The sequence below is a fragment of the Microtus ochrogaster genome, unplaced genomic scaffold, assembly GCF_000317375.1.
Source record: "Microtus ochrogaster isolate Prairie Vole_2 unplaced genomic scaffold, MicOch1.0 UNK46, whole genome shotgun sequence".
In the NCBI taxonomy this organism is placed as follows: domain Eukaryota; kingdom Metazoa; phylum Chordata; class Mammalia; order Rodentia; family Cricetidae; genus Microtus; species Microtus ochrogaster.
This window is the reverse complement of record NW_004949144.1, coordinates 211,033-236,844: the sequence shown is the minus strand read 5'-3', so window position 1 is coordinate 236,844 and position 25,812 is coordinate 211,033. Positions and strand designations below refer to the sequence as shown.

The window sequence follows — 25,812 nt, the reverse complement described above, 5'->3', positions numbered from 1 at the left end:
CCTCAGTTGCCTTTTCCCCAACAATTCCTATTTGGCTTGAGTTGTTTTTCTCAATTACAACAGTGACCTTTGCTTAATCATCTGTCTTCTATGTTCAACCTGACTTCCCACTTCAAGATTACCTGCTCTTTTCTCACATCTTCTACAGAGATCTAGGTTCCCTGGTCAATGATACCTCAGTTTCCTCTTATTCAACATGTTTTATTTTTAAATCAGTCAGTGTTCAAATTATTGCAGAATCCACCTGGCTGCAAAGGCACAAAATAAATTAAATATCATGCATCCACCTGTCTCTCCGATATTGTCAGCACAACTTATCTCTTTTCTCTCTTTTGGGACATCTTTAGAAACAAATGTTTTGCTTCTGCATGAAAAAATTATATATTATATGCAGATTTATAAAGTACTCATTTCAAAAACATGTTCTTAAATCTTACACATTACTTCAGAGATAGGCATAGGCATATCAAAGTAGCAGCATTCAAAATTAGCTTACAAAACCCAGGAGCCTTCCTACATTCCCAAAAGATTTCTCTGAAAGAAATTAGGGAGAAAATCTTATTCAAAAACTTCTACATTGCTTCAGGAAGCCATGGATCTCAGGTTTTATGCTCCTGTTGCTGTGTTTTTGTTTTGTTGGGTATATGCTTTGGCTGTAACTTTCCTGTTGCCTATATTTTAGAAAGTGACTGAGAAGATAATGTCCTCATAGACACACTTACGGGTAGAACACTGCAATCTTATCTGTACCTTTAATATCCCATCAGAATATCAGTGGGATGTCTGACTCGGTTCCCTTTCTCATATCGGTGACACTGAAATTTAAGAACAGTATGAACAACAAGGACCTTTCACAGGGGCCACATATCAGATATAAAGCATATCAGATATTTACTTAACTATTCATTACCTTAGCAAAATTACCATTGTGAACTAGCAAAGAAAATAATTTTATACTTGGGAGTCACTAGAGCATGAGGAAATGTATTAAAGTATCACAACATTAGCAACACTGAGAGCACTGCTCTAGACTATGAAGAATTATGATAAGTATGTTTAATATTAAAGCAAGCATTTCTGTATCTTTGGGCCTGCGTCTCAAGCACCCCATCCCAGAAAGAAAAGCCTGTCTTAGCTCACTGTTGTAAGGATTTATAAAAGGTATGGCTTAAGGGAAAAATCAAGTGTAGTGGCTTCAAAAAACAAAGCAATTGTATTTTTCTCTCAAATGTCAGAAGTTCCAAGGCTGTGAAACAAGTAGAAGAGAAAAAAGCAGGACACAGAAACAGGAAGGTGACCAACATTAGCAGGGTTTTTCTGTGGGCTGAGGTGCTGACATCGCTGGACTTTGGGTGTTGTGCTGCATGAAACTCAGATGTCTCCACAAGTAAAAGATAAGGAGGTGAGAGAGGGATCAGGGCACAGTGAAGTGTATGGGCAAGTGAGGCTAAGAATGTTGGACATGGCTATTTTAGTTGGAATTTTAGGACATATTTCCCTTTTACCCATCAATCTAGGCATCAATGTTTAAAAACAAAATCAATCAAATCAATCTAGGCATCAGTGTTTAAAAACAAAATGAGCAGAAACACCAGAAGCATCTCTAAACGCATTTTTTATTCTCCCCATTAGGCAAAGCAAACAGAATTTGAGAAATTGGCTGTCCTGAAAAACTAAAAGACATTGGGGCATGTAGAGGGCCCAGTGTTGAAATGTTTTCTCACAGTCCAGAAAATAGTAATTATTTTTATAACTTTCGCAGTAATCATTAAAGCTGGGTACACTGCAGGTATCAATGAAGCTGTGAATAGTGAGCACAGGAACTAATTCTGGAGATGGCCAGAGCAGTGAGGATCTGATCCACGAAAGAGATCTTTCTTTTCTTGACCAAATCCACGGTGTTCACCAGTGCCATAAATGCATTTCCTGAATTTCCTATGATGAGCTCCACTCTTACAGGCTGAACAATGTGACCTGCAGCACAGCACTCTCTGTCAGTAGAGGATGCTCCACTTTCCACTGAGCTGCTGAAGAGCTGTCAATCTCAATCCTCTAAAACACTATGTCCATGTGATTCTTAAGAAACCGTAAACCGCCACTTTATGAATTCTCAGATACAAGGTCAAAAAATGCAAAGACTCACTAGTGAGTGGTTCATAATTTTCTTTACAGATATCTGGTGTTGTCCAAGACAGCTCACCTGAGTTTAATCCCCACACCCAGGCATTATATACAGCACCCTGGAGTTCTCTGCAGTTGATCCTGAAGAACACAGATCTCCTCTGCCTTCATCAGATTTCCGTGTCTGCATTTTATTGTTTGGCTCTTTGGTTTATAGACAAGTAAAACTAAAAAAAAAATTCTAACTCACACAACAGGCAATAAAATCTACCCTGATATATAGAAAGAAGACTTTCATTAAATAGTGCAAAATGACACCCTGTGAGGGACCTATGCATGTTTTCCAAAATTCTTCCTCCAAGCTATTAGAATTAACTGAAAAGCTCATAGAAGCCATCATTCCTCAGTAGTTAGCACTAAAATACTAGTTAATTTTCTTTTTCACAGTCATTCATACACACATGTACATAGACACACACCCAAAATATAGTTATTTCTGTGCAAATATCCTTTATTTCTCACTTTAATAATCTATGTTTATCATTAATTAACATTTACTGTGAATCATATGCTTGCTTAGCAATATAGTAATAATGTAAAAATTCTCAAAAAATTTTAGCTATTTTATCTATACACAAAAAAAAATCCTTTTTTTAAGTTTTCAAAACAGTATTTTCTGTAGCTTTGGAGCCTCTGTAGACCAGGATGATCTTGAATTCACAGAGATCCACCTGCCTCTGCCTCCTGAGTGCTGGGATTAAAGGCGTGTGCCACCATCACCTTGTTGCAAAGAAAATTCTATTGTGACAGAGAACAGACAGAAGCTTACATAAATGCATCTATACAAGATTCTTCTTCATTCCCTAGTTTTGCTTGTTAGTAACTCATAGATATTCAGATACTATCCTCTTTTTTTTCACTTTGCTCCAGTACCTGTTCTGTTCTATCAGTGTGAGCATCAAAGCAGATACAGAATAATATACTGCCTAAGCAAGCCTAGAGATAGTCTGACTTGGGAGGGCACGGTTCATTGTAGGTGGGGACTGGGAATACACATCTGTATAAGAAAGCATACTGAACAAGCCATGAGCAACAAGCCAAGATGAAGCAATCATCTATTGTTTAGCTAAGACACATAATTTTTGATGTGGCTTCTGGGGATTTGAACTCAGGTCCTCATGTTTTTGCATTAATTTTCTTACTAAGGTATGTTTCCTGTCCCCTCTTTTAATTTGTTGACTCTAAGTTGTATGTGCTCTTGCCTTATGAAAGTTCAGTGAAGTTCTTGTTTCTTTTTAATTCTATGACCAGTTTCATGCAGAATACCATGACATTATATTGGTGTAATCATTCAATCATTTTTATTATTGAACCATTTCTCAATTTAGGTCTTCTTCATACAAATGCCTTCTCTGGCACTTCACGATATTGGATCTTGTCTTAATTTATTGCCTGGAAACACACAAACTAATATTGTGATCAACTGTATGTAGAGGAGGTTTCCAAATATCAATAAATTCCTTTACAGTTTTGCTTCATGGCCATCTCAATGTTTATCAAATAGATATGGTTTGTTGTTGTTTTTTAAAGCCTAATCCTGAATGTATCATTGACATACATCAATGTGGCAGCTAGCAAATTCTCCTACTGATTCTTAACTGAGGAATAATTATGTTGTTACATATGAGATTAAACTATCCTGAAGGCTGTGAAGTAGTGTGGTACCACAACCAGCAAAATTTAATGCCAATGCCCTTTAAGAAATGAGCCTGATTACTACAACAAAAGTCTTAAAAATTATAGAAAACAGTTTTGAATTCTTCTTATATTAATATCACATTAACATTTTGGACCCTGTCATAACCAAAAGGAATTCAGCATGAATACAAATTATCTTAGATTTGCATCGCCCTTGTAATGCTCTCCAGGTAATAGTATACTCACTGAGCTAGCATCACTCTATCACTTTTTATGTAGATACTTAGTTGATGGATGTATCTTGATAAATGTTCATTCAAAAAAAAACATAAACACAATTGTTTTCAATCTCAAAGATGAAGAAAATACTTGTTTTGTATCAGGGCTTTGTTACTTCTGTTTTTTTATTCATTTGTTTTTGTGGGATTTTGACCGTGGGATGAAAACCAGTAATTCACCCCTGAGAAACACTTTCTCCAACTAAATTACACCACCACCTCTACCTCTCAGTTTGACATTCTGCAAAATATAATGCTAATTAGAAATTTTAATAATATGATCATTGTTGCCTATAAGTACAAAATAAAAGATTCATAAATAACATAAAATATTCCCAACTAAATAAAAACCCAAATTAATTAAAGTAGACATAAAAGATAGATTCTTATGAAATTCAAAAGGCTTTTAGGAAATATTTTGAAATCTTATATTTCAAGGAATAATTGAAATATCTAGAAAGATTGATATCTCGTACATTTTTCATTAATCATTGCAAAATCTTAAAAGACTTAATGATTGATGTAAAAATGTTACTAATATCAGTTCTTATACTTAGGTGGTCCATATTCAAACCTTTCTTCATACAACAATATACATATTTGCACCTTTTCTGCCAAAGCATAATTCTTTTCCAGTACTTAAGGTACACACAATTTCCCCAAATCCATAAAGTTACATACAGCTGAAAAACATGCGGTGTGTACGAGTCTATACACACAAGATTGTTTTATTGTTTTATCCTACAGCCCACAGCAATCTCTCCTATCATTGCTTATTGTCTCACAGACATGGCCACCACTGCCAACAGTCTATCTGCCTCTCCTCACAGTTCTCACAAGAGACAATCTCCCTCTGTCTCCAAGCAAACAGTTTGTATGGAAATCAGAACCCTAAAATGAGAAGAGCTGTGGACAGAACAGGTGACTATTCCAAAACATCCTGATAAAGCACATTCATCTTGCAGAGGCCTCTTTCAAGGGAATGCCTTTGAGCCCCCTTAAACGTCTGCTTCATTAAGAAATACAGAAACACATGATGTGTTTAAGTCTAGTTAGATAATGTTAACCTGGTTTGGACCAATTTCCTCCTGGCCTAACCCCTTTCCCTTTTCCCTACTTTCTCACGAGAGAGCATACATAAACAAACTCTACTCTCTTTTGCAGGAATAATATTTACATCCAGGCCCTTTGGTGCTACCAAGAAGTTTAATAGGATCCTGTCTGTCTTTATAATAGATTCTGTCTGAAGACTGATCCATCTCTGACTCTTTTTCTGTACTAATTTCTCCATATAACCTAAGACTTATAAACTGAATTTTCTATAGAATGTGGAAGTTGATTACTGATATGTTTTAGGGATCCAAGTGCTCAGCATCTTTGGACCTGCACATCAGCCACCAGAGCATAGAAAAGCATGCCTGTCTCAGAGGAGTGTTTCCCAGAATTAAGATCCAGGAGTGTACTGAGGGAAAAGCAATTCCTATACCAAATAAAAACAAAACAATCGGAGATTTCTTCTGAAAGCCAGCCTTCCAGAATTGTAAAAGAACTGACAGGAAGAAAGAAGTATATAATAGCAGGAAGGTGACCACAGTTTGCAGGGTCTTTATGTGTGCTCGGGTACTGACATCTCTGGAGCCTTTGGCATTGTAATGTATGTTCTTCAGATGTCTCCACAGGGAGAAGATGAGCAGGAGGAAAGTTATCAGACACATAGTAAAGGGGATGAGTGTGAACATAGCTGTGGTGATTAATATAAGCCTGGAAACCTGAGTAGATTTACTTAAGATAACACTGTAGGATGTATTTGCTTCATGACCATCAATCCAGACATCAATATATCTGTTTATGACTAGAATGTTTAAAAACAAAAGGAGCAAAGATGCAAGAAGTGTTACTGAAACCACTTTTTTAACTCTCCACTTTAGATATAGAAAAATAAAGTTTGAATAATTGGCTATCTTAAGAAAGTAAAAGATGCTGAGGACTGTAGCAAGCCAGATACTGAAATGGTTGGTTATTGCCAACTGTATATCAATCATTCTAATAAGATTTTTAGTTATAATTGTAGCTTGTTTCATCACATATATCAATACAGTTGTGACCATTGACCACAAAAAAGCAATTCTAGAGATGGCAAGAGCCATGAGGATTTGGTCCGTTGTAGAAATTGTTCTCCTCTTGACCCAGTTCTTGATGTTCACCAGCACTATGAATACATTTCCTAAATTTCCCATTAAGAGCTCGACACTTAAAATTATTATGATTATGGCACGTAGGACAACACTCATTATAACCAATAAGATGCTCTGATTTTTACTACACACTTAGGGATCTGTCAATGCAATCTTCTAAAATGTTACTTCTATATAATTCTTGAAAATTCATAGCATCCAGCATAAACTCCCATACACAATATCAAGTAACCATTCATTTACTACTGAGTTAGTTTTTAGTTTTGTTCACAAAACTAAATAAAATATAGATGAAGCTCATGCAGCTAGTGAGTGCCTCCCACACTGCATCCTGATGTCCTTGTAGTTGATGGTGATCGAAACACTGAATTTTTAGGTCCTGTCATCAAAATAAAGATATTTTTATTTGCAATTTGTTTTGTGCTCTATTTCTGTACATACTAAATCTGAATACCTCTTTTTTCCTGGACCAGTGATACTGCACTCAAAAATCAAACAGACACAACAATATGAACTTCACTAAATACATCAGTATGATGTCTGTGCATATTTTTATGCATATTTTTTACAGTTCTTATCATCAGTTGATAATCTTATATACACTATTACTCCTTCGGTGGTACTGAGAATACCAAGAAATTTATTTTACAAGCTCATACAAAACTACTGTTTTTTCCATTTTTACCGTTTTAGTACACACATAGACAGAAACATACATTTTACAGAAATACAACTTCTCTTCATTCTTTATTTCAGTTATTGAAGTTGACCATTTACTTTTCACTTGTTTTTCATCTACCTCATACTTAATACTGTTACAATTGACAAGATATTCAATAAAATTCCTTCAAGAATAGTCAATGCACTGGAAATATAACTACTTGTAAACTTGTGATTCTTTTATCCCCCTATGTGAACAAAACTAGAAACTACCCTACTGTGTAATAAAGCAGACAAGAGTTCAAATTCATTCAACTATACTGCAAGAACACTCTTCATTTCCTGTGACTTTCCTGTTAGAACATCTGTCCCTGACACACACCACAGCAACAAGTTTCGTATATTTCTCTCTGCACAGCAATGATATCTGCTCTATTACCTTCACTGTAGGTATCAAGGCAGACTCAGGATGATGCAGAACCTAGACTGGCAAGGAAAGCAGCATGGCATCACCAGTCTCCAGGAGCTAAAGAATAGTCAAAGAAACAATGATGCCAATACAACAGAGTGACCAAGATAATATAGAAAATTACAACAAAAGCTTCAGTAAAATTCATGGGGTTGTATAGACTAGTAAACATAGCCCAGATTAAGTGGCTAACCCATAAAAGCCAGTTTGAGTTACATACTAAGATAGTCTAAAGCAACAGAAACCTTTAGAGAATGAAGAAAAAAGACATGTATTACAATACATCCTGGGGAGCAAACTTAGCTCAGTTATTAAACAGTTTTGAAGGAAATTACTAAGAAGAAAACCATGACCATACCATAATTGCAGAGACAGGAAGATCGTGTTGGAGTGGCTTCTTACATACAACAAGGAAGAAGAAAACAATGAAAAATGCAAAACACCCAAGGGGTGGGGCTGAGTAGAGTGGGTGCAGTTACTGGAACTTTATGATCCACTCTAGAAAATGATAGAATACATATTCACTGGCAGAAAGCAACATTCAACCCAGGTACTACCCTGAGCTCTGGATAGGAAGTATTTGAAGTCCCACCTGAATAGCAGTTCCTAGGAGAGAGGCTTTTACAGACAAGATGACAATAGCACCAAGAAAAATTTACATGTATTTCTCTATAGAACAACATGACAGACTATTTCCTCAAAAAGAGCTATTCTCTTTAGGAATGTTTTTATAAATCTTGTATGTATACGTATGATTATATTAATGCATATTCATATGGGACAATGATTTTTTTCACATAGAATTTTGTAAAATTTACAAAGCTCCAATTGAAGAATAAACCATAAATACAAATGTAAACATACAGAATCTCTTAAGAATAGGTCTTCCTCCAGAAAATAGGAAACAACCCCTTACATAGTTTAAGGACCTGGGGGTTCTGCAACATTGAGCTTTTACCTTAACCACCACATCATGGACAGAAAAGCCTGTCTGAGCTTAGTGTTTCCCAGAATTAGGACACAGGAGTGGCCTGATGGAAAACCAAGTGCGGCACCATCAAAAATCAAATTTAATAAACTTTTTAAATGGATATCATTTTTCAAAGACTGCATAACAAGTGCCAGAAAGAAAATAGTATATAGTGACAGGAAGGTGACCACCATTTGCAGGGCCTTTATGTGGGCTGTGGTGCTGACATCTCTGTATCCTTTGTTATTGTCCTGCATGTTCTTCAGATGTCTCCACAGGGAGAAGATGAGCAAGAGTAAAGTTGTTAGGGACACAATGAAAGGTGTGAATGTGAACATAGTGTTGGTGAGTGTCAGAAGCCTAGGAAACTGTCCATAGTCATTTGGATCAGAACTGTAGGACATATTTGCTTTATATCCATCAATCCAGATAGCAATATATGCATTTATGACTTTAAGATTCATAAACAAGAAAAGAAGAGACACCAGTAGTGTCATTGAAACAACTTTTTTTGCTCTCCACTTTAGGAAGAGAAACATTGAATTGGAAAAGCTGGCTATCTTGAGGAAATAAAATATGCTGAGACATGTAGCAAGCCAGATGCTGAAATGATTGACCACTGTCCAGGAAAAATTACTTATTCTCAAAATTCTTCCACTTGTCCCTAAGGATGGATACAGCTCATATATCAATAAAACTATGACCAGTGACCACATAAAAGCAAGTCTGGAGATAGCCAGAGCAGTGAAGATCTTATCCACTGTAGAGATCTTTCTTCTTTTGCCCCAATTCATGATGCTCACCAATATTATGAATCCGTTTCCTAAACTCCCTATAATGATTTCCACACCTAAAATGATTAGTAATAGGTACTCTACAATAACTTTCATTGTTACCAAGAGATAAAATTCTACTGTACTGCTAAAGGTTTAGTAATGTGATCTTCTAAAAGAACATGTCTATGTGATTCTTGAAAATTCAAAACATAGTTGTTATGAATATCCATACAAAATGTCAAGCAAATATTGAAGTTCATTAGTGACTTGGATTATAGTTTTCTTCACAAAAAAATTAATATATTGTCCAAGACAGCTCAGATGTACTTCATCTATGTCCGACATACTTTACACATACCAGCTGGAGGTTGTCTGTAGTTGATGCTAAAAGAAACATTGAATTTTCATTTGTATCATCAAAACAAAGGTAGTATTATTTGCAGTGCCATAAATGTCTACTTATAAAACTTAGCTACTTAATTTCTTGGCAATCTAAAATTCATGCTGGCAAAAAGTGAGAATGACACTAAATCCATTAAAATAAAAACTCTATGTGGGGGACATATTCTTATTTTTTAAGGTTCTTCCCTTAAGTTATTAGAGTTGCCTACTTATCTAAAAGAGATAGTTGCTCCCCATAAATAGCTTGTACTGATAATACTGATCATTTTTCTAGATGATCAACAAGGTGATGCATACCTTATTCTACATGAAAATACAAATGTACACTAGTAGATAAATATAAAGTTAGACATATATCCTTTCATTTCTCTCTTCAGTAATTCCTATGTACTATTAATGGATATTTATTATGCAAGTAATTTATTCTGAGTACTGTGGTGGTGGTTTAGACATTGTGTAAATTACTTTCAGGTGTAAATGATACAGTAAATATTCTACAAAATATTTACCTATTTTAGCCATGAGCAAAAATGCTTTGGAAATATCCTTGTGCTACTTAACAGACAATAAGGTTACATAAATCAATCTACACCAGAAGATTCCCCCTCACTCTCTGTATCTCTCTTTGTAGTACATCCCATTTCCCCTGTCAGTACTAAAGAGTTTCATTTGATTCCAATATCTGCTTCATTACCATCTCTGTAAGGCATCAATGAAAATGCATAATGGTGCAATGCCTAGGCAACTGGAAAATCGAGCATAACATTAAAACATTCTTCAAAAGCTAAAAGTTATTTTAAAAAAGCAATGACACAAACAGTACAAAGGCAGGAGAAAAATATACATGAAACACTGCAATTAACTTCTGTGGTTCTACAGGCAAACACTGTCCAGCACTTAAGAAGTTGATTCGGCTGTTCGGTAGTGGCACACACCTTTAATTCCAGCACTCGGTAGGCAGAGGCAGGCGGATCTCTTTGAATTTGAGTCCAGCCTGGTCTACAAGAGCTAGTTCCAGTACAGGCTCCAAAAGCTACAGAGAAATCCTGTCTCGAAAAAACAAAAAATAAAAACAAAAACAAAAACAAAAACAAAAGGAAGAAGTTGATTCAGGAGGATAACAAGTCTAAAACCAGTCTGGTATACATGATCAGATCTTTTCTCAAAACAATAAGAACAAGAACAAGAGATGTCTGTAGAGATTGCAGAGAAAGACAAGGAAAGTTGCTTGTTGATGGAACACAAACTCAGTCACCTGCAGGAATGCTGTGTAAAGAAACTGATATTCTTATGATTGCCCCACAATTGAGGAACAGCCATACTGAGAAAATTAACTAACCCGTCTATTGAAATGTTAAGATAAAGTGTGAAGGAAGGATAGAAGCATAAGCTTACCACCACTGCAGAGACATGAAGGTCCTCTTGGCAGGGCTCCTTCCTTACAACACCGAGAAGACAGAGAAATGCAAAACACCCTGGAGTGGGTGTGGAGTGAGTGCAGCTACTGGAGCTTTTCTTTCTGAAAAGTGACAGAACTTGTATCCACTGAAAGAGTAGCACTCAGGGGAGGTTCTCCAAGCACCTGCCCTGCACATTATGCTCTGGGTGGGAAAAAGAGAAAGTTCCACCTGGACAGCAATTGCTGGGAAAGACACACCACTTCCTAAGATGCATGAATGTCCCTTTAAATTTTATATTACATCTATGATATATATTTACAAATCAGTGTATTTCATATTTTGATTAGGTACAAGTTTTATTGACTTACTAAATACAAGTAATTGAAAAGGGTTTAGCAAATCTAAACTCTCCCTGTGTACCACTTATTTACGTCACTGCCTATGAATCTCCAATGCCTATACATGTCTTTTAAATAAAAATTGATTGGACTCTCAATTATAGCACTCAAATTTAACAAAATTTGAGAAAAAGCATTGAAACTGCTTTCTCTCTATTTTTTAAATTAGTGTTGATTTTAGTGTAATATTTCAGATTTAAAGTAAAATTGTGATTTCTAGTGTAACAGAAATATTTAAATATGTGTTATAGATTGGTGGGTGATGATACATGATTGATGACAGATAATATAGAGATATATAAATAGTTTATAAATATATATATATAGCTCATACTTACATGCACACATATATAAACAGATGATAGATAGATTTGAAGAATCAACTTTGTTCATCTCTACAGAACTAGGTTCTCAGTAAGAAGACTATATTACATGCCCAACAAGGTCATAATAACTGCTTAGATTTTTTTTGTCTGTTTATCTTTTCTTGTATACATAGGTATTAAGTGTTGACCACTTGATATTGGGCAACTGGTGTGGGAGGTTCTTCTGTTCATGTGTTGCTTTCATTCATTCTTTAATAAAGAAACTGCTTTGGGTCTGATAGGGCAGAACTTAAGTAGGTGAGAAAACAAAACTAAATGCTGGGAAGAAGGGCAGAGTGAGAGAAGCCATGGATCCTCTGCCTGAGATGGATGCCACTTAGAATCGCCAGTAAGCCACAGCCAGGTGGTGATACTATGATTTATGATGATGGGTTAAAATAATATGTAAGTGTTAGCCAATAAGAAGTTAGAGCTAATGGCCAAGAGGTGTTTTAATTAATATAGTTTCTGTGTGGTTATTATGGATGTAAACTAGCTGGACGTCCAGGACAAACAAGCAGCCCTCCCCTTGCAACAGGCAACCTCTCTGGAAGGTTGCTCCTGAAGATGACTGAGTCTCCTCTTTCATCAGATATTTACCTCCCATAGTTCTTCCATCTAGAGAATAAGACCATGTGAAATTTCCTGTTCATGTTGCCATGTCTACTAGTGTTGTCCCTATGTCAATCTTTGTCAGATAACAATATTGTTGAGAGTTCATGGGTACAACTTCCTCTCATATACCAAAGATACTATCTCATAGCAGATACCTTGGTCTTTTATTCTTAAAATCCTTCTGTCTACTCATCTGTGATTTCCTCTAAGTCTTATTAGGTTGAACAACCCACAAACCCTTTTTAGATGCATTTCCAACCAGCTTCTGATTTCTGTAATCTTCCCCATCAGTTTCAGCATCCTTCCATGGGCTCTGCATAAGCTCCTGCCTCCTGGTTCTTGCCCTGCTTGATTTTCGGTCCTGATTGACTTCCTCAGTGACGGACTACAATGTGGAGCTGCAAGTCAAATAAACCCTTTTCTCCCCAACTTGTTTATGGTAATGGTGCTCATTAAAACAGTAGTAAGACTAACTAAAATTTCCATAATCTAGTCTTCATCCTTATTTTATACAAACACATACACACATACAAACACACATAAACACATACACAAATATATACACATAAAACATACACACATATATGCACATGCATATATATACAAAAACACATATACATAAATACATATACATACAAACCTACATACAATTATGCATATATATACACAAAGAGACACAAACACATAAATACACATAGAAATTTATGCATACAAAACACACATATATACACATAAAGACATAAACATACACAAACACATACACAAATGTATACACACAACACACATTATACACAAACAAATGCATATACATAACACCATGTGGCAAAATGTAGACTAATATAAATGGGTTAATTTAAGTTGTATGAACTAGTTAATAATAAGCCTGAGCTATTGACCTTACATTTATATTTTTGTGTATTTATCTGGGAGTGGCTGCTGAGATACAGAGAAAGTATGTTTAAACACAAATACAAATACATACACATATATACAAACATATATGCACATATATAGATACAACCACATACAATCCACACACATGAACACACCAACACACATATACAAACGCACAAAACACACACAACCACACACATAAACATGCACAAAGAACACAACACACAGAAACACACACACATAAATATACATATACACAAACACACATGCATAAACACATATACAGAAAAACACACATACATAAAGACACTAACATACATACATATATATATGTATATACACAAATATACACACACAAAAACACACCACAAACAACATACACACTCATACAGGCACACAATGGATTCTGTTTCTTTAACTAGCTTGTGCTCTTTAACAGGCTAATAACATTAATATTATGGTTATTATTGAAAGGTCTTTATAGCTATCATCTCTGTGTTACTAACCCTATTTTGTGATTCAATAATTGCAGTTTTCTTTTCTGTAAAGTTTTATTTTTATGTGAATTTCTCTCTTCATCTGAAGTATTGTATCCAGTATTCTCTGAAGGACTGGTTTGGTTGACAGGAAGTCTTTGATCCTGTTAATATCATGGAAACTTTTTCTTTCTCTTTCAGTTGTTGCAGATAGATTCTCTGTGTAAAGAATATGAATTAGGTTCATTAGTCTTTTAGAATTTTTTTTTGCATTCATTATCTTTTTTTTATTATTGATTTTTTTTTAATGAGAAAAAAATTTTCCGCCTCCTCCCAGCCTCCCACTCCTCCCGCCCTCCCCCCACTCCTCTCCCCCTCCCTCTCAAGTCTGAAGAGCAGTCAGGGTTTCCTGCCCTGTGGAAAGTCCAAAGTCCTCCCCCCTCCATCCTGGTCCAGGAAGGTGAACATCCAAACTGGCTAGGCCCCCACAAAGCCAGAACAAGAAGTAGGATCAAAACCCAGTGCCATTGTCCTTGGCTTCTCAGCAACCCTCATTGTCTGCCATATTCAGAGAGTCCGGGTTTATCTCCTGCTTTTTCCGTCACAGTCCAGCTGGCCTTGGTGAGCTCCCAATAGATCAGCCCCACTGTCTCTGTGGGTGGGTGCACCCCTCTTGGTCCTGACTTCCTTGCTCATCTTCTCCCTCCTTCTGTTCCTCATTGGGACTTTGGGAGCTCAGTCCAGTGTTCCAGTATGGGTCTCTGTCTCTATCTCCATCCATCGCCAGATGAAGGTTCTATGGTGATATGCAAAATATTCATCAGTATGGCTATAGGATAGGATCATTTCAGGTTCCCTATCCTCAGCTGCCCCAGGAACTAACTGGGGACCTCGCCTTGGGCACCTGGAAGCCCCTCTAGGTCCAAGTCTCTTCCCAACCCTAAGATGGCTCCCTTAATTAAGATATGTGCTTCCCTGCTGCCCTATCCAACCTTCCTGTATCCCAATCATCCCGTTGCCCCAAGTTCTCCCCATCCTACCCTTCTCACTTTTTTCTCCCCATCTCCCCTTACCCCCCTCCCACCCCACCCTTAAGATCCCGATTTTTTGCCTGGCAATCTTGTCTACTTCCCCTACCCAGGAGGATAGCTATATGTTTTTTTTGGGTTCACCTTCTTATTTAGCTTCTTTAGGATATCAAAATATGTTCATAGCAGCATTATTTGTAATAGCCAGAACCTGGAAACAACCTAGATGTCCTTCAATGGAAGAATGGATGAAGAAAGTGTGGAATATATACACATTAGAGTACTACTCAGCAGTAAAAAACAATGACTTCTCAAATTTTGCATGCAAATGGGTGGAAATAGAAAATACTATCCTGAGTGAGGTAACCCAGACCCAAAAAGATGAACATGGGATGTACTCACTCATAATTGGTTTCTAGCCACAAATAAAAGTCTTTTAGAATTTTGAGCATGCTATTCCAAGATCTTCTGGTATATAAGTTTGCAGAGAGAAGTCAACTGTTATTCTGATGTTTCCTTCATATGTGATTGTAGCATTTCCCTTAGCACTTTTCAATAATTTTTTGTTCCGGTGTGGAATTCCTTTCTGTATACTGTTGAATAGCATTGGTTAATAAAGAAACCATCTTAAGCCTCTGATAGGGTAGAGTAGAGCTAGGCAGGGAAAACTAAACTGAATACTGGAAGAAAGGAGGTAGAGTCAGTGGGAAGCCAAGGAGACATACACGCCAGTACGCCATGAGCTTCATGGTAAAATATAAAATAATAGAGATGGGTTAATTCTAGATTCAAGAGCTAGCTAGCCATATATTTAAGTAGTTGGCCAAGCAGTGATTTAACTAATACAGTTTCTGTGTGGTTATTTCGGGAGTCTTGGCAGCTGGAAAAGGAACAAGCGGAGGGCAGCCAGGAACACACTAGCAGCCTCATACTACAAATTGGTGCACCAATGTGGCCAACTAAAATTCACTTAAAACCTGAGAAAGCTTGAAAAGGAATCCTAGACACAAAATAACAGAGTTAATCATGGTTTGGTAGCAGCGTTTTGGTGGGCTCTGTATGCATGGCTCTTTTAAGACAGGTTTTCCTGATTCAGCAGTAGCAGAAACAAAAAGCTGTGCAGTTTTGAAACAGCTTCCTGGGCCATGCTGCCAGTACAAACTCTGAGGAAGTTTGGCTATGAAGCATCTAAATAGGGTTTTGTGAGCAGAATGCTACAACTTGCTTAATGCCAACATAGACACACTGTGTGCCTGAAAATGGGGTTGTGATCATGGCTGATGCTAAACAGACCTCTGCCTTGCCATGTTGGACTATGTGGAGACAAAAGACAAAGCATCCTTAAAAGCCCATAGCATTTTAAGAAAAGCCCCTGTACAGAAAAGAATTAAGGATACACAATAGGACAGATTCAGACATAGAAGACCTCTAAATGGGACAGTGTTGGATGAATATATCTAGGCTTGAAAGAGATAAGAAAATGAGTATAGAGAGTTATAAAAAGAAGTAAATGGTTTATAAAAAAATAAAACAAAGTCTTTAAAGAGAGAGAGTATGGATAGATAGATTAAAAGAAGTTAAAAATAAGCCACATAAAGATGGAATATATACAGAGAGTCTGGATTATGTATATTATTGTGTTTGTTTCAATTTTTTTGACTGCAGAGAGACATTTGATTCTGGGGGCTGCTAAGCTAAAACAACATATATGTTTTAAAGGTTTCTTGATTTCAAAATTTGAGTCTAAGGATTTGTTGCTTTGGAAAAGAGGTTCTTCTTTTGTTTCCACAGAAGATGAGAACCTTTGGAATCTTTGCAGACTAATGTGGTTTGATGAACCAAGAAGCCCTGAAAGATCACCATGAATATCCCTTAAAACACTTCACCCAACAGCAGAAAGCAATTTGGAGAGAACTACACCCATATTCCCAAGTATTGTTTATAAATGATTTTTTATATTTAAAGGGAATATTCTATAGAGATCTGCATTGGTATAGATATTGGTTTATTGATACAAACTTAAGGTCAATTTTGTTATACTGTGTTTATGTATTTCAGATCATTAATAAGATATTGTGCTTATCATTTTAAAATGTATAATTAAGAAATACGGGTTATTAGATAGCCATTTGTAATAGTCAAACTTGTAGTTATAATTAGTTACATTTTCAAGATATCTATAGATAGAAGATAGATTAGATAGATAGATGATAGATAGATAGATAGATAGATAGATAGATAGATAGATAGATAGATAGATTTTAGTTAGATATGTATTCTTCAAATCTTTCAGAGATCTTCAGAATACGGCATGTAAAATGTTTTAAGAAGTTAGGACTTTTCATGTTAGTGAGACATATCTGCTCCTAGTGGCACCAAGCTAATTCAAGAGAAAGGTGGGCATCAAAGAGTCTCCTTATGGAGTTTGTCACCCATTTGGACAAGAAACTGTTCCTGCCTTGACTGCTTAATGGTATGCTGTGTGAACTGGACATGTAGGACCCACAGAGAAATGACTGCTGAATTTGCCTAAAGGTGAGACAGTCCTTCGGAGTTCCTGCTTCATGATAGAGTCTGTTAGACATTCTTCAGAACACAAAAGAAAGTGACTGACAAACTTTCAATATAGGTAGAACTGTCTTTGAAATTTCCTGCTGTATGGAAAAGTCTGCTGGATACTATGAGCCTATGGGCTAAATATTGGATGCTCCAATGGTACAGAAGTATTTTGAGTGACTCTCCAGGCAGCAAGATGTCTCTGTAAATTCCAGAGTTTTGGAAGTTGCTTACAAAGCACTTCCTGTTTACTTAGGTAATATTATATCCTTCTGGAGTCTTTGATGGAGTTAAAGAATTGGTAGTTATAGTCTTCTTTAGTTATGATAAAACAAAGTAGATATAAATATTGTAACTATAATTCTTGAACTCTTGCTTAATACCTGTTTTGTTATATGTAATTTTACTATGTTGAAGTTAAAACCTTCCTTCTTATTTAAACAGAAAAGGAGAGGTCATATGGAATTCCCCTCTGTATGCTATGAATACCATCCGTTAATAAAGAAACTGTCTCAGGCCTGTGATAGGGTAGAGTAGAGGTAGGTGGACAAAACTAAACTGAATGCTGGAAGAAGGGAGGCAGAGTCAGTGGGAAGCCATAAAGCCGCTGCTGGAGACAGATATGCCAGAACCTTGCCAGTAGGCCACAAGCCTTGAAATAAAACATAAAATAATGGAGATGGATTAATTCTAGATGCTATAGCTAACTAGCAATACACTTAAGTTATTGGCCAAGCAGTGATTTAATTAACACAGTTTCTATGTGGTGAATTCATGAGTCTGGGTGGCTGGGAAGTGAACAAGTGGAGGGTGGCTAAGAGCACACTAGCAGCCTCTTACTACATTGTTCTATGTATCTAGTGTTTTCATTATTTTGTAATATCAGGAGTTTCTTACCTGCCCTGCCTATTTTAATGTGTGATTCATATATCTATATGGGTATGTCTTTTTATCCTTTTATTGAAAGCAGATATTTTTCTCATATAATAGATCTTGATTACACTTTGTTTGACTCTATTCTCCCCTGTTCCTACCTACTTTCCTACCCATCTGTATATACTCCCTTTCTGTCTTTCATTACAAAACAAACAGGTTTCAATGGGACAATTTGTCATATAATATAATAATATAATATAATGTGGTAAAACAAAAACTAATATAATCAGAATATGACAAAGGAAACAAGAGGAAAAGTGTCCAAGAAAAGACACAATAAACTAATACAGATGCTACAGAGACCCATTCATTCACACATTCAGCAATTCTGTAAAAAGCACCAAACTGTGTGTCATTATCACACACAAAGGATCAGGAGGAGGAGGAGGAAGAGAAGAAGAAGAAGAAGAAGAAGAAGAAGAAGAAGAAGAAGAAGAAGAAGAAGAAGAAGAAGAAGAAGAAGAAGAAGAAGAAGAAGAGTACATATGTCTGTGTGTGGCTGTTAAAAATAAAAATAAAATAAAGTCTTGACTAGCATACAAGACAAGAATCCTCCAAAGATTCCATTGAGTGGCTTACAGGCTCTCAGAAAGTTCCTGTTGGAGTTGGAAGCTGTCATAAAGCACAGTGAAAAAGGTTGTGTGTGTTGGGGAGCTGGGGGTTGCATCTGTGTAATTTAGTGATATTTCATTTGTATTTTAAAGCTTGCCTGAAGGTCAGTGCAAAGTAGCCACACTAGACAGCCATTCAGGCCAGGCACACTACTTAGTCACAGAGACCGGACAGTGGTGGTGCAAGCCTTTAATCCCAGCACTAGAGAGGACTATAAAGCGGGATGATACAGGAACTTACTCTCTTCCAATCTGAAGATTACAAAAAGGTAAGAGCTCTCTAGTATCTTGGCTGATTTCACTTTTCTGTCTCTGGGATTTTATTATTCATGCTCTAGTGTGATCCATAGAGAAAGAGGCAGGGAGGGAAGGGAGAATGGAATGGGTGTAAGACAAGGACACTGTCCTGAGTGGGGTATGTCTTTTCAACTGGGAAAGTTTTCCTCTATAATCCTGATTACCTGATCTTTACAATTGACATTTTTCTTTTATGCCTATAATTAGTCAATTTGCTTTTTTTAATCATCTGCTAAATTTCCACTATATTTTTTGTGTTTTTTTAGCTTATCATATTCTTTGATTAAGTGGTCCAATTTTAGTTTATTTTTATGTCCTGATATATTTTTGACTTGAACATTTTTGTTTGTAAGCCTTTTTTCCAGCTTTCTAATTAGGCTAGTGAGTGTTTTTATTCCACCATCATTTCTGCTTGAGTTCTATTTAATATTTGTATTTGCTGAATTCATTTCTTGTTTTAAAACTCTTGATTTTTTTAAATAAATTTATTCAATCACATATTTGAGTTTTTTTTGGACTTTACTTAGGAATTTGTTCCCAGAGGTATTGGCTCATGTTCCCTTTCTGCTCCTTGAATAGATTTTGGGATGTGAACGCATATGCTCTTGCATTTTATCTGCTGGTCTTACTAACTAAGCCACATTCAAGATTCCTTCTTAAATATGTTGAATTTATGTTATATGTGCTTTGACTTATTGATGTTCAGTGAGGTTCTTGCTTATTCCCAAGATATGTTAGATGGTGAATCCAATTTTCTATCTACAGAAACACTAACTGTTCAAATGAACTCTTCTTGATATGCTACCTCCTTGGCACATTCAGACATGGGCCTTTTCTGAAGTCACTACATGAGAATAGAAAAACTCTTGTGGTCCACTGTATAAAGTGTAAGTTTCTTAATATCAGTACACTTGCTTCAATTCTGTTTTACAGTGTATACAAAGAACTTATAGTATCTTGCCTGACCCTGATTATATAATTAAAATGCACCAAAAATTGTTGCTAGAATACTTTCGTATTGTTCCTGATCTATGAAGTAAGTAGTATTATCAGAGGCAAGACTAAAAAGCAAAGTGGCAAACAGAAGAGGTACAAGTTTTACCTTTTGACTTCATGTACTCTATCAGGTGCAAACATATACCACTAAGATTGGTGGAGGAATAAATAAAAGAAAGAAAAAGAAGAAAAGGGAAAGACCAAAATCCCCCCAAATATCTCTTCTTTTCAAGTAACGAAACATAAAATTAGAGAATTTGACTCTCTTGAACATAAAACACCCTGATACTAGTGAAATACCATGTGTTGAAAAAGTTGCTGTTCTAATTACTGCAAAAGCAATTATTTTCCCTTTTCTATTAAATGAACTCTGCTGATCACTAATTGAAGGCCAGAAATTTAACTTTCCTTAAGAACACCAGTTCTGAAGACAACCAAGCCAGTAAAAACACCATCAACCAGGCATATTTTTTTATGCTCCTGACAAAGTTAGAACGTTTTCAAGTGAGTAAAAATTCACAAAATTTCCAAGAAAAAAAATCTGTGACCAGATCAACAGAAAAATGTTCTCAGTAGTCAATCAAAGTCAGGGAAAAATATGAAGTTAAGCACTGATTGTAATTTATAATCTGACTTACAATTCTATCAATACATAATTTTTGGGTGAACACGAAGCTCCTGCTATTTTTATGCCCTGTGGCAAATGTGAAGGATGAAGGCAGCATTAACTAAGACAAAGTTCAGGGTTGGTTATCAAAAGCACCATTATCCAATATAGTGTCAAATAACTCCAAACACAAGTTGTATGACCTGACCACAAACCTTAATCTTCACCTGCTGATATTGGAGGCAAAACAGAATTCTTATTTGCTAGCATGCAAATAAAAGCATACTGTCTCTCATTCTTTTGCATGGTTTTGCCTGTTCTAGACTCTAATTACTTTGAATTCATCCAACCTAGATATTGGATGGTAAAATTTCAAAACCCAAAGCATGGAGGATGCAGGTAATAACCAACATGAAAGTTAAGGCTCAACCTCAGGAGATGACATGAAGGAATCTTCATTGCTGATCACTGATTTTAGTATAAACGCTGGATCTGTGCAGAAGACTTTAAAGAACAAATCTATAGGATTTTTCTTCTCAGCATCCTTGTTTTTAGTGCATCCTCTAGAAAGTTCATCAGCAGAAAACTAGGGTTCGACATAACTCTATTATTTATGACTAAGAAAATACAATTAAAACTGCTTACATATTCTATATGGTTTATTAGAAGCATATTAAGGGACATGAATTGCTATTCTCAGGACTTGCTAAACTGCCCTACCTCACCTTTTACACTCAGACATGTTCATAAGTTCTATAATATATGACCAGAGTTAAGGTCTTTTATAAGGATTTATCTCATGAGTATATTTAATTTTTTCATGTAATCTTTTAGAAAATTTATTGATACTTTGTTTATATGTGGGTGCCTACATGCCTTTATGTTCACTATAGCAATGCTCAGTGCCCATGGAGGCCAAAATAGGGCTTTGGATTTCTCAGAACTGGAGTTACAACAATTATAACTGCGTGTGTGAGTGCTGAGAACCAAATCTGGTTCCTTTGCAGGAGCAGGAAGTGCTCTTAACTGCTGAGTCACTCCTCCAGCCCCAAGTTTTAAACAATATTTTGAAAAGTTTTATTCAAAATGCTAATAGCCACATCATATTCCATAGCAAGGTATTTAAGAGGATGTGGAAATGATAGTCACCTTAGAAAACTAAATCTATTGAGTCACAATGTCAATATCTACATTTATTCGTATCTTGATTTGTTTACATCTATTCAGCTTACAAAATATGCTTGTGGTGGTTTTAACGCAAATTATCCCATATGCCCCTATATTTGAATTCTTGGTCCCCACTTGGTAGAACTGTTTGAGAAGGGTTAGGAAGTGTATTCTTGTTGAAGAACTTATTGTTATCAAGAGTAGATTTTAAAATTTCAGGAATGAAAGCTCATGCCATTCTCAGTACTTCATCACAGTCTTCCTCTTTTGGGTGTATCAGATTTAAGATTTCAGCAACTGTTCCAATGCTCTTGTGCCTGCCTGCCTAATGCCATGTTGCCTGCCATGAACACCCAAATCAAAATCTTTCTTTTGTAAGTTGATTTGTGATGTTTGTTGTCCAACGTGGGGCATGTATTTCCACATAGGAAAGCATGAGAAAGCTTTCCACATGAGAAAGCTTTCATAAAAAAGGTTCCAAACACACAACAATGTAGCCAAGTGCAGCTTCCTAGTCCTGCAGTCTCTCATGTGGGCTACAGTACAGAGACAAGTCACCTGGCCACTGCCTGCAGGCTTGAGCTGCCAGCATGCCATGAGCTAAGCAGCATAGTGGTTTAAAGTTTTGCTCATGCAGATGGAAAAGGTTACAGATATGTGGTAAAGCAAGTTCTGATGGGGAAAAAAATGTGAGCAGGTTACACTATGTTTAATAATGTCCTAATGTGCTAGGCTTAAAAAAAAAGAAAAGGATGTAGACATTCATAAAATGAGTTTAAAAATAATAAAATCTTTGAACAGAAAATAAAGTAATAAAAGACAAAATAAGCCACATAAGGATGGGAAATATAACACAGGTAGTTTGTACCATATATGGTGATTTGTTAATTTTGGCTTTTATGAATGCTAATAAATGGAAAACAGCTACTGGAAGACATTGGATTGTGGTGTAACACCTGATTCTGTGTTACCCTCCCAGTATAGCTCGCACGCCACTGTACCGTTTGTGAGCCAGGCAAGGGCCAGGAGATTGAAAGAACACACAAGAGACCTGGGTCATTCGAAAGGAGATCAGCCAAATGCCATTTATTCAAAGTCGGGGAAATCCTTATATACCTAGCTGCTGCACAAGGAATTGCCCCCAGGCAGGTGGGAAATTGCCACACCCAAATTGGAGTAAACAATGCCCTACAGCTAATCACCAGGTCAGGCAGAGGGAGCACAAAAACAAACCTGTTTAGACAATGCTTGATATATGAAGAATTTTGCAAAGTTTACAAAGTTACAACTAAAAGATAAACAGAAAGAAAAAATATAAATATGCAAGAATTTCGTATATGCAGATCATCCTCTAGAATACTGAAGAAAATCTCTTCCATGTTCTAAGAACCCAAGAATTGCAACATTTAGCTTGCACCTCACCCACCACATCAAGGACAGAAATCCTTGTCTCAGCTTACTGTTTCCCAAAATCAAGATATATGAATGGCCTGAAGGAAAAACAAGTCCAGTATCCACAAAAAAAAAAAATATGGGCTGTATTTTTATGATGAGGTTTATTGTTCCAAGACTGAAAGGCAAGTGCCAGAAAGAAAACAGTATATAGTAGCAGGAAGGCAACCACCATTTGCAGAGTCTTTATGTGGGCTGTGATGCTGATGTCTCGGGAGCCTTTGGCATTGTTTTGTATGTTCTTCAAATGTTTCCACAGGGAGAAGATGAGCAAGAAAAAAGTGATCAGGGACACAGTGAAGGGTATGAGTATGAATATAGTATTGGTAAGTTTATGAAGTTTTGAATTACTTGTTATAGAACTGTGAGATGTGTTCAGCTTATATCGATCAACCCAGACATCTATATATACGTTTATGATTATGATATTTACAAAGAATATGAGCAGAGACACCGAAAGTGTCACTAAAACCACATTTTTACTCTCCACTTTAGGTAAAGAAAAAGAGAGCTTGAAAAATTGGCTATCTTGAGATAATAAAAGACACTGAGACATGTAGCAAGCCATATGCTAAAATGATTGGTCAGTATCCAGGAGGCATTAGTTATTCTGATCATTTGTTTAGGTTATTACTAAAGCTGGACACAGCACAGGTATCAATATGATTTAGATTAATAAGAATAAAAAAGCTGTTCTGGAAATGGCCAGAGCAGTAAGGATCTGATCCACAACAGAAATCTTTCCTCTCTTGACCCAGCCCATTGATGTTCACCAATGCCATGAATGCATTTCCTAAAATTCCTATGATAAACTCCACACTTAAAATGACTAATAATGTGACCTGTAGAACAGCACTCATTGGCACCAAAAGGATGCTTCAACTTCTCCTGAACTTCTGAAAACTTAGAAATGCAAACTTCTAAAATGTTGTGGTTTTCCTCGCTCTTGAAATTATATAACAAACTCAGTGTGTTTGTTATAAACTCTCCGATACAATAATCCAACAAACTTTAAAATTCATTCATGATTTGATTCATATTTTTCTTCACAAACACAATATATTGTCCAAGGCGGCTCAGCTTAGCTTCGTGCAGGTACTGGGTATCATATACACAAGAAATTGACTTCCTGTAGATTGTGATGAGAGAAACACCAAATCCCCATGTACTGCCTTCAAAATAAAAACATATTTACTTCCATTGTTTATCCAGTTTACATGTTGAATAGTGATTACCAGCTACTAGTTTCTGGACAAGCAAAGTTATATGATTTTAACTCACTTAGAAGGCAATAAATTTTAAATTGGTAAATGAAATGACCTCATTAAAAACATAAAAATGTGTACATATAAGATCCTGTAATTTTTTTACAAGATTTGCTCTATGACCTGTCACTTACCTTCTAATATGTCAAAGAATTTTATTTCATAATTGTTCATACTAAGAAGCTGATCTTTTGTCTTTAAATAAACATACAACATACATTAATGAATAAATATACATATATTTACGTTACGCCACATTCTCTCTCACTTTATTAGCTCATGCTTATCACTGACATTCATTTTCCATTTAATTCATGCTTAGTACTGTGATAGTTATTAAGATATGGCATAAAATTGCTTTCAAGTGTAGTTGACACATAATGTAATGTATTCTCTCCACTTGTAACTATTTCATCTGGGCATGCACACAATTTGGAAATATTTCTCTTGTGCTACTAAAGAGACAATAACTTTATATAAATTCCTCTACACAATATTAATCGTTCTCATTTACCGTGTCTCCCTGGTTCATACATTTGGCTCTCTATCAGCATCAAGGAGCATCAAATATGATTCATTTCCCTTTATTTTGCTCCAAAATCTATTCATTTCCTTCTGTGTAGGCATCAGGGCAGATGAGCGATGTTTAGGCAAGCCAGGATATGAAGCCTGGCATGATAACATTGTCCAGGGACTAGCAGATAGTCAAAGAATCCATAACAAAGTAGAGCAAAATGATTGAGGATATTAGAAAAAGCTATAACAAAAGCATGTAATGTTGTTATAGTGATGCACTTTTGTGTCTTCTGTCTAGTGCTGAAGAAACTTATTTCAGGAGGAAAACAAGTCTGAAATCTGTGTAGATTATGTGCTGAGATCCGGTTTGAAAACAACATTGGTTTTTAGATTTCACAGAGGCAGAATGCTGTCTTGCATATTAAATATGCACCACCACCTCAATCCCCTGAAGCAACATTGAACAAAGAAAGTGAGCCCAAACTGCCTTGAGATTTCTCACAAATGCCCAACATCACTCAGACAGATATACTGGGAACACAAATTAGCCCAGCTATTGAAAGTCTTAATGGGTAATTGATAAGAAATAGAAGCATGAGCATACCATCAGAGCAGCAACAGAAAGGTCCTCCTGGCCTGGCTCCTGTCACAAAGCAGAAAAGAA

The 25,812-nt window shown here is 36.2% G+C and overlaps 2 protein-coding genes and 1 pseudogene across 2 annotated transcripts; all 3 read right to left on the bottom strand.

The window, feature by feature from the left end:
* Positions 1-5,449: 5,449 nt before the first annotated feature.
* LOC113455458 (taste receptor type 2 member 140-like) lies at positions 5,450-6,388 on the bottom strand. The gene has a single exon (XM_026777099.1). The coding sequence runs from the start codon at positions 6,386-6,388 to the stop codon at positions 5,450-5,452; it is 939 nt and encodes a 312-aa protein (XP_026632900.1).
* A 1,987-nt stretch (positions 6,389-8,375) lies between these two features.
* On the bottom strand, positions 8,376-9,281 carry LOC101996667 (taste receptor type 2 member 140-like). Its single transcript, XM_005369236.1, has one exon. It carries the CDS (start codon positions 9,279-9,281, stop codon positions 8,376-8,378), a length of 906 nt encoding a protein of 301 aa, XP_005369293.1.
* A 13,978-nt stretch (positions 9,282-23,259) lies between these two features.
* LOC101996385 lies at positions 23,260-24,227 on the bottom strand (annotated as a pseudogene).
* Positions 24,228-25,812: the final 1,585 nt, after the last annotated feature.

Excerpts from the sequence above, each read along its gene's own strand:
- LOC101996667 (XM_005369236.1), bottom strand. The coding sequence starts at position 9,281 with ATGAAAGTTATTGTAGAGTACCTATTACTAATCATTTTAGGTGTGGAA.
- LOC113455458 (XM_026777099.1), bottom strand. The coding sequence starts at position 6,388 with ATGAGTGTTGTCCTACGTGCCATAATCATAATAATTTTAAGTGTCGAG.